Below are 14,799 nucleotides of genomic sequence, written 5' to 3' on the forward strand. Positions count from 1 at the left end.
CGAGACATACATCTTCATAAATTTTCTTCAAATTGATCAATTCATCAATAAAATCCATGCTTCCTTAATAAAAGCAAAACACATATAAAACTTTATTAATATAAAGGAAATTTACAATGTATTCAAAGATAATAACTGAAATGTAATGTGATTATAAGGCAAAGAAATAAAATTAATTATTGCATCCAAAATATCACTAATTAAAAAATCTGTATTCTCGTTGGAGTTCACAAGGAAATCAGAAACATCCAGATGAGTGAGATCCATTCCATTTGGGGTATAAGTTGAATCTACTGGATTCTTGTGATCAGTAAAATTTATTTCAATCCCATTTTCTTTTTTTTTAATGGAGGCCTGATATAGGTCTACCAAATATTTTGGTGTACGATAGGTACGTGACCAATGTCCATTCATACCACATCTAAAATATTTATCCCCATAGTTCTTCGCAGGCTTATTTTGTGAGCCTTTATTATCATCATTTTTTGTCTCAGTGTTATTCCACTTCCGGTGGTATACTGAGTTTCTCTTTGAATAATTTTTAGTACGGTCTCCTTGATTTTTATAGTTTTTCTTACCACGATCACGTCCACGATTTCCTTTATGATTATGAAATGAAGTTCCATTCGCTTCAGGAAATGGAGTGGAACCAGTTGGACGAGATTGATGATTTTCATTAAGAAAGCCGTGAATGCATTTGGTTAAGATCAATAATTCAGCATATTCAAGAAAAGTGTAGTTTTTCCACAATCAAAGGCGGTCCAACAATATTATATAAAGATAATGCGGCATGTATTATGTAAATAAGAAGCGACTACATCAAAGAAGATTGAACCAAGCATATTTCACCAAAGTTCTTTTATACACACGAGCTTCAAAAGGGTGGTGACATTGATGTCATGAAAATACAGTCAAGTGATAATTTGGCAGACTTATTCACTAAAACTTTACCAACTGCAACATTCAAAAAGTTAGTACACAATATTGGAATGCGACGGCTCAATGATCTTTATCATGAACAATTGAAGATTTGCATACCTACGAAGGGAAGTCAATTATCATCTGGATTGTACTCTTTTTCCTTCGCTAAGGTTTTCTCCATAGGGTTTTACTTTGCAAGGTTTTAATGAGGCAATCCGAAAGCATTCAAAGACACATTAGAATGTTGTACTTTTTTTCCTTCGCCACAAGTTTTTCCCACTGGGTTTTCTTTGACAAGGTTTTAACGAGGCATATTCTTTGTGTATGGTCATCCAAGGGGAAATGTTATAAATTCATAAAATGTATTTGATGGATGACCATTAGAATTCTTCATGTTTATGTATCCCTATTTCCCATGTTCATGTATCCCTTTGATTCATGTATTGTCATTCTCTAAGTTCATGTACTCATTTAATATCATGTATCCTCCATGCCTATAAAAGAATGTCTTGAGGCGCATTTGTAGTAGACTTACAAGAAGGAAGTTGAGAGAAATAATATTTAGTTCCTGAAGAACTAGTTCTAGATATTGTGTTCTTTCAATTCTATTGCTACTTTTCTTTAGTTTTACAACAATTTGTCATTTTTACTATTCTATTTATACACAAACATATTTAATCATTAAGATAAAAGAAAAAAAATGACAACTCACATTTTGATTAGATAGATGTGTGTTGTGTAAGGTTTTCATGTATAATTAATCTCTTATAAATTATTTACATAAAATAAGAAAAATTTGGTAGTATGACTATTAAATTAGACATGGCTAAAGCATATGATAGAGTGGAATGAGATTACTTAGAGGTAATGTTGCTCAAGTTGGGGTTCGGTGATAAATGGACTGGTTTACTAATGTCTTTTGTCAAAATAGTGAGTTACTCAGTCAAGTTTAATGAGATTCCGGAGGAAATGATTCTTCCTTCATGAGGATTACGTCAAGGGAATCCATTGTCTCCATATTTGTTCCTTATTTGTGCAGAAGGGTTAACTTTTTTCAATTAACAAGCTGAAAGTCAGGCAATTATTCGAGGGACTGCAGCTTCAAGAGGGGGCATAATAATTAATCATTTCTTGTTTGCTGATGATTATGTCGTATTTTATAGAGCTAAGCAAGAAGAATCGTATAATGTGGAACAAATATTGATGAAGTATGAGTGTGCTTCTAGTCAATCTCTTAACAAACAGAAAACTTACTTATTGTTCAGCAAAAACACACAACCAAATGCAAATGAATTAATCATTCAGTCTTCAAATGGAGTGGCCTGTGGGAATTATAATAAGTATTTGGGCTTACCAACTGTAGTTGGGAGGTCCAAATATAATACCTTTTGAGGTTTGAAAGAAAAGATTTGGAGAAGAATTTGTAGCTAGAAATCTTTTTTGCTGTCCACATCTAGGAAAGAGATACTTATTAAAAGTGTGTTGTAAGCTATTCCAACGTATATTATGAGTGTTTCAAACTATCATCTCCTCTTTTAAAGGAGATTGAAGCATATTAGCTCAGTTCTGGTGGAATCATAATAAATTTGAAAAGGGAGTGCATTGGCAAAGTTGGGAGAAGATGGGACAAGTGAAAGATAAGGGTGGTCTTGGGTTCAAAAACTTAATCAGCTTCAACAAAGCCTTGCTAGCAAAACAAATATGGAGATTGTTGAATGAACCTTCTTCTTTAATAGCTCAAATTTTTAAGTATAAATATTATAGTAACTGCCCCTTACTTGTGTCAAAACTTGGATCATCTCCTTCCCATATTTGAAGAAGCATTTGGTCCTCATTGGACTTAATAAGGGTAGGTTTTGTGTGGAGGGTGGGAATTTGTGTGAATATTCAAATTTGGCATGATAGATGGATTCCAAGACCCTCTACTTATATGGTGCAAACACCCCCACACATGTTAGCCTCAGGAAGCAAAGTGACAAACTTGCTTGATATGGAGAAGCATGAATGAAAAACAAATTTGATAGAGGTGGTTTTCTATCCAGAAGATGCTAAGTTGATCAGTAGCTTACCAATTAGTATAAGGGGTGCAAATGATAAGTTAATATGGGTAAAGTCCTCAAAAGGGATTTTTTCTGTCAAAAGTGCATACTTTGTGGATACTGAGCTTAAAAGGCAGCCTATAGGGCAGACCTTTGATGAGGCTATTGGAGATGTGCAATGGAAGAAACTCTGGCAGCTAAAAGTTCCTGGTAAGATGAAGCAATTGTTATGGAAAGCTTTCAATAACATCGATCTTACCTACAAAAATTAGTTTGGCAAGGAAGAAGATTATTGCAGATGGCCTCTATCCAGTTTGCATTCAAGAGGAGGAAACAGTCTTGCATGTCCTTCGAACTTGTCCTATTGTAGTGGATGTGTGGGGTGAATCTGTTAGTCCTTTCAAGAAGTGGCATACAACTTTTGATAAATTTTTTCTTCTATGCAGGGATCTGTTTCAAAAACTGGAAGCTTAGCAACTGGACCAAATTGTTACTGTGATGTATAAACTGTGGATCAGAAGGAACAGATGGGTGTTTGATAAAAAATTCCAAACTTCAATAGCACTATATTAGTCTGCATTGGATGATATTGATGAGGTTGTTCAGCTTCAAAAGCAACAATACACTGGGAATAAAGTACAATTTCAAATAGTTGATAGAGCCTTATGGAAACCAACTGTGGAGCCTTTCTTTAGGCTTAATTTTGATGTTGCATTTGTATCTGATGACAGTTTTATGGAGATTGGTATTGTTCTAAGAGATTGTAGGGGTGATGCAGAGGTAGTATTAGCTGCTCCTAGACGATATGTTACTTATGTATTCCATGCAAAATGCTATGCATTGCTTCGAGGCTTGCAGCTATGTCATGAGTTGGGATTTCATCATGTGATTTTTGAAGATGATGCTAAACAGGTGATTGATAGAATACATGGTGCAAACTTAGATTGCTCATGGAATGTTCAAATGGTTGAGGACATTCAGTTCATTTTCTCAAAACACATGGGCTGGAAGTTGGTGTTTACAAAAAGATGGCAATATAAGGCAGCTCATGCTACTGTAAAATTGGCAAAAGGCTACATTCTGAAACAATCTGGGTTGAGAAAGGATCAAGTGAGGTTATGTCTGTTATTTTGAGGGACAAAGTTTGTATTGCTTCTTGATGATTAATGAAATCTTTGATTCTTTAATCCTTGGAGGAAAAGTTGGAACTCGAAATTATCATAACTTATATAATTTACATTTTACACGTGTCATGTATTTTAAATATATTAATTTTTATTTATTTATATGGTCCATAATATAAATATTTTTATAAACTTCATTATTATTTTTTACATATCAAAAATAATATTCCTGAGATCTTTTACCCAAGTCATCGAGAACCTTCCGTCTGCTGGGGTTTTACTCTTATTAAAACTATTTACCCTACTGTTTTGTTCTTCTTTTCAAATGATTCATTGTTCGTGCAGCTAAATATTGGACAAATAGTTTAGGTTTGGCAGAGCACATGCAGCGACCGGATCGACAACCCACGTACGTAGGTTTCACGTATCAAATTCGCGAGCCTCAACCAAAACATATGAAATTAATATACGACCTGGACGATCAGTTCCCTTAATTTATGTATTATTTGTATATTTATCGATCATTTTCGGCGCTACTGAATGAATATATAGAAAATGATCTTAATCCACAACAATACGTATCGATCGCATGATATATAGATTGCGACGATATATATATTAATCGTACTAAATATTTAATTATATATATATATATATAAATAGAGTATGTTTTTGGCAGCACTTGTTAAAATTAGATTTTTATAATGCTTATCTGAACATGCAATTGCATGGTCGGTCGTAAAGCACGCACAATGCGCGTCGGAATACATGGCAGAACCCCCGGCTCTGATTAATTAATTATGTACGTTTGTTAGGGTCAGTTTTGCATGTACGTACCGGCCTCATGCAATATTATGGGACATCGGTTGTAAGACATGTGGTTCTCAGATTCCCTTCTTAGCGGCTTGATTTGTGCAGGAGACTACGTACCGTTTTATGTTTTTTAATGATCACCAAAACTTTTATATATATATATATATGCAGGGGGAAGAGAGAGAAGATAAACCTAATGTGAAGAGTAAACGAAAACTAATTAAGTTGATGTGAAAGCGTTATCTGGTTAACACACAGCGGGCAGCAATCTTCAATTCGAATTTATATATTGAAGGAAATCAGCAATATCAGACTTGGAAGTGCCTTCCCTTCTCATCAGTCATCACTAGTACCATCTTTACTGTGGCGCAGGCTTCAAACAGATTATACGATATCAAGAATACGTCATTACAAAAAAAATTACTTATTTACAACTAATTAATTTTAATAAAATAACTATTTATAATTAAAATTTGTTATAAATAATCTCTTAATTACAATAAATTAATCATAAAAATCTGTTTTTCTTGCCGTAGGTATATGTATGCATTCGTTTATATATCCTTGATTTTCAGCGCAATATTTCAAAGCAGTGTAATTCACATGATCTTATTTACAAGTCCTAAACAAATATATATATATATATATATATATATTTTTTTTTTCTCAAAAAAAAAAAAATAAAAAAATTCCAACTAAATTTTAGAGAAGGGATTCTAGAGAAACTGTCCTGTCCATACCATATTTATAATACAATTTTCTTTTTTGTTTTTTGGTGGGTTCGAGGGAAAATAGTTGCACTGATTTTTACATTTGGAAACTGCAGGATGCCAACAAAAACTCATCATCCACGACCACCTGACCAAACTCCTCACCGATTGAGTCCTCAAACTTCAATGGGCTAAGTAGAGAAACTTCTTTCACTGCTTCAAACGACGTTTTCGACGTTCCCAAGTCGAAATCAACGTCAAACTCGCACCAAAAGTCTTCTGAACCCGAGGTGGTCTCTGGTTCCGTTGTGTCTAATAAGGACGTCCGATCGTCGGTAACCTCAAAAAGAGCCGCTTTAGCAGCCGCCGATTGTATATCTCTTCTCGAACAAGAATCGGGCTTAGGCAACAACTCCGCCAACTCCGGGAAGTTGAGACACGCCGAGTTGCCTTTCAAGAAGAAGGCGGCCGAGTCGTGAGCCCGAGCTGCCATCTCAGGTGACCCAAATGATCCTAACCAGATACGGGTCTTCTGGCCGGGTAACCGTATCTCCGAGACATAGCGACCCCAGCTCCTTTTACGGACGCCACGAAATGGGGTGTCAGCGGCTTGTCGTTGTCGAGTTGGCTTCTTGTTGTTGAAGCCCCGAGGTTGGGAGGAGGAGGAGGAATCAAAGCGGCGAGTTGGTTTGAATTGAGCAGTCTCTGGTTCTTCTTTAATGACAGACATTGTGAATGCGAGCGTATGTCGTGTTTGAGAGAAATGAGTGCTTCGAGCGACCGTGATAACGATAGAGAGGGAGGCCAAGATGGTTTAAGTAGAGAGGGTGGATACGTTGATTGGGGGTGGGAACGGGGACGGGGACTGGGAGGTTTTAATTAAGTCGCTTGGTTTTCGTAATGGGAATAGCTGGCAATATTTGGGTGAGAGTGTGTGCGGATTCTGGATTTGAAAAGGACATTGATTGACTACACATACTGACGTTACATTTAACTATACATAATGACCATAATGACCTACCTACTACCAGCTTTTCTTTCTTTATTTTTCTTTTTTTTTTTCGAAAAAAGATTAAGTTTAATAAGAGTAGTAGTAATATGACTGCAGTATGGCCAATCATTTATCCTAATAATTTTGTTGTTTTCTTTGAATTAAAAACATCTAAGATATTTGTGAGTGAATGCATTCGGTGATCATTGAATGCATTCACTGATTTTAAGGAAATCAGCTTCGACCATGCACGCGTGCAAGTGCTATAAAGTTGACAACAGATCAGATTAACAAAAGGATGGAACCTTAAAAAAGGAAAAAGAAAAGAAAAGCGCTAAGGTATACGCGTGAAAAAAAGAAAAACAGCAGGTCAGTAGTGGGATCGAAGGATATTGGGGTAATTGGGGAAGGATACGTACTGTATAAAGACAAAAGAGTACATGTGCATGGCATCATCAATAGTAGATGAAACGCGTTAAACCAGCTGTATGTGGGTAACGTGGCAATATATAGCCTTTATGGCATGCAGTATTGCAAGTCTATGCTTATATCACCAGACGTGTTGACTCTTTTTTTTTTTCACTAAAGAAACAAATGCACCTGCATGCTTATCTGATCCAGTAGCTGGTAGAACTCCAAATTGTCTCTCTCTTCTCTCTCTCTAACAAGTTTCTTTAAGCAGAACTCTCAATTATATACATGAAAAGGATTTGAAATGAAGGAGAAAATGTCAACAACAACCCGTAACCGCTTAGAATATGGTTGGATTATATTAATACAGCGATCGAGAGGGTGCTGTCCCTTATAATGAATACGCACGTACATTACTAGCTATGCATAAAATGCCATGGGCACAGCTAGCCATATATCTTCCTTAATTTGGCATATATCTAGGACCATCTTATCACTTTTAGAAGCAACTTGATGCTAGTCCAACTAATTACCTCTCTATGCGGTCCAAAGAAGTGCCGGATCTCATGATACTTGTCTTTCCAAGGTGTGAAATTTCATAGCTAGCTAGCCCACCCCTCTTTTATGAGGGAGTTAGCCTTTTACTTAAGAGGATATATAATGACATTAAATACAAATATCTTAAAGGATAGTGTGTGTGTGTATATATATATATATATATATATATTGAATGTCACATAATATAATTAATGGTTGTTAATTACGTATCCTCATTAATTTGATATTTTCCTTTAATTTTCTTAATAGATCTATTTTCATATATATGTTGGTTTTGAAAACATTAATTCTAGCGGACACAAAACCTCCTCTATGGCCTGGTTTGGATAGCAAAATCCTCTCAACTCATCTCATATAATTCCATTTCATCTCAATATCCAAACACCATAAACGCAAACACTTTTCAATTACGAATATTCAACTTTTTCTTCTAATCATTATAACTTTTCTAAATTTTCAAACAAAATACCAAAACAAAAAAAATCAACATTTTCAAATCTAAAAAAAATAATATTAAATAAATATATTCTAATAATATTTTAACTTTATAATATTTTTATTTAACTTTTTCTTTCTCATTTCTCAAAATCTCATAAAATATATTAATTCAAATTATTTCACTATTCAAAAGAGGCTTAAGTGAAAAAAGAAAACAAGATCGAACGAGCTAGTGCTAACATGACAGATTGAATTCCATCATGGGACTATTCTATTTGTATGAGAATAGAAGTTCCAAGCTGGAAAAAATAAGCTATTGCGAAGTCTAGATCCCTTAGTTCTCGCAGGTCCATGAGTTAGTCAATGGGCTTCTAAGTGCGGCCATTGGGCTGATAGATTTTGGGTCCCATCAATATTCACGATGAAAACCTCCAAGACGAGCGCCTGGCGATCTCAGCCTATTTACAACGTACGCCAATATCAAATAATTAATACCTCATTATATTTTTTTCAAATTTTTACATAAAATATAATAATAATTCAACTATTTACAAACTATCTCAACCAATCTCAATTCATCTCTAAATCCAAACCACTCCTTATAATATTGCATGATCATCGATGGAATTCTGTTTGTTCTGTCATGATTCTATATATGGCCTCTAAAGAGCTTTTAAGCTTTGCTTAATGGCGTTAGTAAGCTAATGATCATGAAGCTCTGTTGTGTGATCGATGCCTTAATTTCTAGTGATTATAAGTATTGCTTATTATTATTGGACGTGAAACTTTATTTGCTATATATATATATATATATATATATATATTAATCTAATCTCGAATTTGCTTATATTTTCTCATTAATACTTAATTTGACTCCTCTGGCCTGTTAGGAAACTCTTATACTTCCGTCCAAGCAAGTTGCTTGCTTAAGTAAATGAAATAACAAGTCTATTTAATTAGCATCGATCTATAAGAACAATCTAAAAACTTAATTTTACGGAATGTGACATGTCTCGGCCTATTTACTTCGATCCATATATAGTGATCTGTAATGCAAATTTTATGCTAGCTTGTTATATTTTGCTTGACTAATGAACCTAGATCAGAAGTAGTACTGATCGTGTGGTGTTGGCGGGAACGAGACTATATACCCATGATCAGTAAGTACCCCCGCTAGCTAATCCTCTGGATCGAGCGTCTTGCACCAGCGCTAGCTAGCCAGTTGACTCTTGAAGAGTTTTTCCCTCTTCTTTTAAGAGAGGGAGGCCAGTGCTCTCCTAATAAAGGGCGCTTTTGAGTCAATCAAATCACACTGGGACAAGCTATATATATATATATATATATATATAGAAGATAAGAAATATTCTTTGGTACTTAAGTCATACTAGTCATGATTAGAGCTATGAATTGAATGCTTAAGCCATGACTTGATCATTGACTTATATTATACTCAATAGTAGATAAATGGGCCCAACTTTTGTTGGTAACTTCTGTTTCTATCTTTTTGGGACCATGAGTCTTTTCCCAACCACAAGGATGGGAAGTATACATAATGGAAACCAGAGTCTCGTAGCCAGTAGTGGTGGGAGGATATTGATGCATATTGGCAATTGCAGCGGAGGACCTAGCTCCATCAAGAAACATGTAGGGGACATGTTTCTTTGTGCAGAATGATCAGAAAGAAGACAAGAAAACGTGTGAGAATATTTTTCCCAAGTGACATATATACATACATATATACATATATATATATATATATATATTCGTTTTTGGACATTGAAAGCTTAGATGCAATAATATCTTCCATATTCATGAATCTCATCAAAAGAGATCATATCTGCTTTTAAAAGACCCTTCCTTTTTTTATAACTAACTAAAGCAGAGAATTAAAGCACGACCCCACCACTTACATCTTCCTTTACCATAAAGAAAAATGAGAAGAGGTCCTTCTTACACATGCATGACCAGTAGTACTGAGAGACACTAAAGAAGTGCACTGCATCTTGCCATCTTCTAGATCTGGTTCATGGGCTTAGGACTAACTTCGTTATAGAGCCTTTGGAATCAACTCAAGAACCATGACCATGGGGGTCCCTTCAGATATCGCCCCCTCCCCCCTACACAGTTAATTATTGTAATAGAAGGAAAAGGCAATTTTATCAACCAAGCAGGTGCACCTAGGTAGTGGGCCTATGACTATTCAGTAGTTATCCGTCTGGGGTTTACTTTCCTTTCGATACATACACAAGAGTGAGAAATAGGTCTAAGTCAAAGAAATAATCACCAGATAAGACACTGTGACTTAAGGTAAAATATTGTCATCACCAACTTGCTTTGAGGGGTTCAGCTTGTGGTTTTCCGGGTCTTCTAGTCCATATGGCTGATGATCTTGTGGAGTGCGTGGTAGCACTGATGGGTTATAAGAGTACCATTTAGACAAGTAAAGGTAAGTGAAGAAGTTGATGAGGCTGAGGGCAGCTAACAACCAATAAAAAAGATCCAACCTGTTCTTGTTGAGGTCATTGTCACTTAGCCAGCCACCACCAGCAGAACTTGAGGTTATTTTGTTCACTAGCGAAACAAGGAGGGAGCTCAAATAGAACCCAAATGAGTATGAACAGTAAGTCATAGCAGTTAGAAAGGATTGCATCCCTTCCACAGACTGCTTGTAGAAAAACTCTATTAGCCCCACAGCAGTGAACATCTCGGACAGGCCAAAGATGAGAAATTGTGGGGCAATCCAAAAGATGGAGACTGTCTCATTCAAGTGAATAGACGAGTTTCTTCTCTTCTTCTCAACCATTGCAGCTGAAACCATAGAGAAAGTAGCGATAAAGAGCCCTACGCCCACCCTTTGAAGAGGCGAGATTCCCGAGTCCCTTCCAGTGAATTTTCGAGCAAGTGGTACAAAGGCAGTTTCATAGAGAGGGACAAGAAAGATTAGCATAATGTAAGGAATGGATTGAAGCGAAGCTGGAGGGATGTTGAAGCTTCTTGCGATCCGGGTGTTCATTGCGCTTCCTTGTTGGACTGAGAACGTCTGGAGCTGTGCTAAAATGGTGTTGAATATGATGGTGCAGGCAAATATGGGAATAACTGAGATAATAATCTTCACTTGCTCGACTTGGGCCACCGTGCATAGCTTCCATGGACTTTCATTCGTCCGACTTCCGTCTTCAATTTTTATGCAGGCCTTGTCAAGGAACCTGCGATTTCATAACTTTATTAGAGAATAATTAATATCATGCGCATATTAATAAGGCAGGATCGAATTGCTTGTTTAAATTTGAAACATTTTAATCCTTTATCCTGGTCTCATGCCGGGCAACATATATCTTGATCAGAGAAACCCAGTACCCAGTACTGTCATCATTCATTATTAGATTCAACTTTTGACCATAATCTTTTAGGCACCAGTGATTTGACTACCAATACTACTCGGCTATCAGATTAATGGACTTCCTAACCTGAACTTTTCGGTATGGAGGAGATTAGCACTGATGTTCGGTGACATGGCAAGAACATGGTTCGGCACATTGTTTTGGTTTCCATGAAGCATCCCTGTATTTGAAGGGCAGATTTGCTTTCTTTTTGTAAATGCAGCAACTAGAACCTGCAGGGCATTAAAATAATAATCTGAGGAAAAGACAATTAAAAGTGTGTGTGTATATATATATAACGCATTAACTTAGCATTTAATAGACTAATTAATCAGCAGCTAGCTAACCCTCGTTTAAAACCAAAAAAAAAAATTAGCAGCTAGCTAGAGGCCGTTGCTGCTAAATATTCTTTTTCTTTTTCTTTTCTTTTTTAATGAAACAGGTGGGATAGAGGGAGATCAAGGCCATTGGCAGAAGATATACACGACAACCTAGAGGATCATAAGCTGACTCATGCATACAGGAGGAGAAGGATACATAGGATAAAAGAAACACTAATATGCCCTCTCATTTATACCGTTCTATTTGATCGTTTGATAAAATTTTTTTATTTAGTAATTAAAGAAATAATTTTAAATGTATTGATATATATTTTTTTTATTTTTTAAAAATATTTAAATATATTAAAAAATATAAAAAAAAAAAGAAAAAAAAAGTCTAGATAAGAATACGACGACATAGTAGCCCACTCGGATAAAAATAAAAACCACATATACTACTGTAGCAATTATGTAAGTAAGATTAATATTCATATTCAAAGTACAGCACAAAACCTTGGTTAATTAATAATTTGCAAATTACATTTATTCTACAAGGGAAAACCGGTACCATTTTCCGAAGGATAATGTTAGAGTGCTTCCGCTAGGCAATTTTGTTTTTGTTTTTTTTTTTTTTCTAATTTTACATAGATTTTTTTAACACTTTTAGATCTTTTTAAAAAATAAAAAAATCAGAATATTATTAAAAAAAATATTTCCTTAATCACGAAATAAAATAAAAAAATAAAAGATATTAGGATTAAGAAAGTATTTTTTAATAATATTGTAAATTTTTTTTAGTTTTTAAAAATATTAAAAAGTATTAAAAATTTTATATAAAAAAAATATAAAATAATCTAACGGGAGCTCCCAACCCCAACGCAGCGGTGGCTCTACCATTATCCTTTTCTGAACGGCGATATTAGACTACTGTACGTACGTCCTCCCGGACATAAATGACGAGATTGTTGTAAATTGGACCAAGAGATCAGAGAATCAGAGCCACAGAACAGAACTGATTGTGAAAAAGAACGGACAAAGAGAAAATCTGGTTGTATCAGGATTGACAACTTTATTAATCCTAGCTTTTTGCCTTTTCGATCGATTTACCATTTTAAGAATCAATTTATCAGAAATAATTGGCCGACAACCGATTACAAAAATATAATGCCTATCAAAACTAGAATTTAAGGAATAACTTAGAAGAAGATAAGGCTTCCAAGTATCCAAAAGTAATTAAAGCAAAAGAAACCCCACAAAGGCCATCAAACAACAGTTATAAAAAAAAAACAAAGAAAAAAAAGGGTAAAGCAAGATTACTTGAGCAACAGGGGTGAAGATACTTCCGCTGGGCGGTGTGTTCCGGTATACAAGCGTGCCCAAAATCAAGCTGACCAATCCGGCTGCCATGGCGGCTGCTGAGACTCCAAATCCAACATCCATCCCAGAATGTGTTTGGACCCAAACGAGAACGGTAAGCGCGATAAGCTCCCCCATGCAGAAAGCAAAGTAGGCGGCGTTGAAATAAGAGGAGAGTATCCTGGATTGCTTGGAGTCATCTTTTCTGAATTGATCAGCCCCATGAGATATTATGTTGGGTTTTAAACACCCACTTCCTAGAGCCACCAAGTAGAGTGCAACGAAGAATATCAAAGACCTGTAGCCCTTTGCCTCCACACATGAGTGGCCAGCTCCCTCCAACATCATGTGGCATTTTGGTGGCCTTAATTCTGGAAGATGGGCTTGAACGGAGAGTAGTATAAAACCCTGCAACATTAATTAGAACTAAACTATGTTATCCCAGAAATACTCCAACTCATTTTTTTCTCTCTTAATTATTGTATGTTAAAATGAATTATTATCAAGATCATAAACTTTCCTTGAAGAATATCCTCTCTTCACCCCCCCCCTCCACCCAAGTAAGATCAGCAAAAAACATTCTTTGTTCGGTACAGGAAATGGAATCATGATAAGAATATCAAGCTCTGTATTTTATAGAGATTATTCTTTTTTATATCAAAATTTATTGCAGAATTTTACAGAAATTGAGATCGAGAGAGAGAGAGAGAGAGAGAGAGAATTATAATCTTGAATATGGAAATTAAGAATATTTAGCGGTATTAAGAAAAGGAGACATGTCAGAGAAAGGACTTACAGAGAGCTCCACAAAGCCAAAGATCAACATGGTCCGAAAGTTCCCAAGATAAGAATCTGAGAGGAACCCACCAAGGAGTGAGAGGAGGAAGACTGTCCCTATAAAGTTTGTTACTATGTTTGCAGACTTTGACAGAGGAAAGTGCATCTCATTGAACACATAAGTTATCAGGTTGTTCCCAACTGCAGCAATTGCCATCATCTCAAAAGCTTGGAGACCTGTGCAGTCACCCACGGCGATCCATTATATACATGTTACTTCAAAGAAAAGAATATTAAAATGAAGTGAACGAGATCTAGTAAGATTTATATCGTTAAAATGTAATTAAAGACCAAAATTTATTGCTTCGATTATAGAACTTTTTACACTATATATAGTGGTACCACGCTTCACCTAAAAATATAATTGACATTGAATCGCGTACTTCAACTTTAAGCGCACACAGAGATGATTAGAGGTTTTTGGATAACAAAATGGTCAACCGATACATGTGACTATTATAGGCTATAGTAGGACATGGGATTAGGTTAAACAATGTGGATATTCATGCTCGAACTCGATCCACGAGAGAGAGAGAGAGAGAGAGAGAGAGAGAGACCTAGGACAAAAATAGCAGAAGTCATTCCGCCATGCTTATTAGGCTTGCAGGGTCTGCCTCTCCAATCAACAGACGTCTCCTGATCCACCATAGACGCAGGCATGGAATGATCTCCTTTGAGGTTCATTTTTGTGTTTTCTACTACTCTGTCCACCATTCTCCTCGCCCTTTTCTCTCCTCTTTGCTATATAACTACTACTGCACGATGCTAATATTTTTCTGTCTCTTTGACAAACTCACTCTAAAGAACTAAAGGGTATTTATTGTTGAAATCCAAAGCCCTCGAGATCTTTGCCTAAGCCTAGTACTACTCTCTGAGTGGCGATTTTGGGACAAGTTAACGA

General features: G+C 35.8%; 2 protein-coding genes across 2 annotated transcripts; both read right to left on the reverse strand.

The window, feature by feature from the left end:
- Positions 1-5,479: 5,479 nt before the first annotated feature.
- LOC121249637 (ethylene-responsive transcription factor ERF039-like) lies at positions 5,480-6,682 on the reverse strand. The gene has a single exon (XM_041148360.1). The coding sequence runs from the start codon at positions 6,335-6,337 to the stop codon at positions 5,705-5,707; it is 633 nt and encodes a 210-aa protein (XP_041004294.1). The 5' UTR covers positions 6,338-6,682; the 3' UTR covers positions 5,480-5,704.
- A 3,112-nt stretch (positions 6,683-9,794) lies between these two features.
- LOC121249633 (protein NRT1/ PTR FAMILY 4.4) lies at positions 9,795-14,799 on the reverse strand. Its single transcript, XM_041148356.1, has 5 exons — positions 14,456-14,799; positions 13,858-14,075; positions 13,023-13,469; positions 11,473-11,618; positions 9,795-11,211 (listed from the first exon to the last, which is right to left on the reverse strand). The coding sequence occupies exons 1-5, from the start codon at positions 14,610-14,612 to the stop codon at positions 10,308-10,310; spliced, it is 1,872 nt and encodes a 623-aa protein (XP_041004290.1). The 5' UTR covers positions 14,613-14,799; the 3' UTR covers positions 9,795-10,307.

Source organism: Juglans microcarpa x Juglans regia, chromosome 2D (genome assembly GCF_004785595.1).
Source record: "Juglans microcarpa x Juglans regia isolate MS1-56 chromosome 2D, Jm3101_v1.0, whole genome shotgun sequence".
NCBI classification, from domain to species: domain Eukaryota; kingdom Viridiplantae; phylum Streptophyta; class Magnoliopsida; order Fagales; family Juglandaceae; genus Juglans; species Juglans microcarpa x Juglans regia.

Excerpts from the sequence above, each read along its gene's own strand:
- LOC121249637 (XM_041148360.1), bottom strand. The coding sequence starts at position 6,337 with ATGTCTGTCATTAAAGAAGAACCAGAGACTGCTCAATTCAAACCAACT.
- LOC121249633 (XM_041148356.1), bottom strand. The coding sequence starts at position 14,612 with ATGGTGGACAGAGTAGTAGAAAACACAAAAATGAACCTCAAAGGAGAT. Across the intron at positions 14,076-14,455 it reads TTCTGCTATTTTTGTCCTAG|GTCTCCAAGCTTTTGAGATG; the intron begins GTCTCTCTCTCT and ends GTGACTGCACAG. Across the intron at positions 13,470-13,857 it reads TTGGCTTTGTGGAGCTCTCT|GGTTTTATACTACTCTCCGT; the intron begins GTAAGTCCTTTC and ends TTAATGTTGCAG.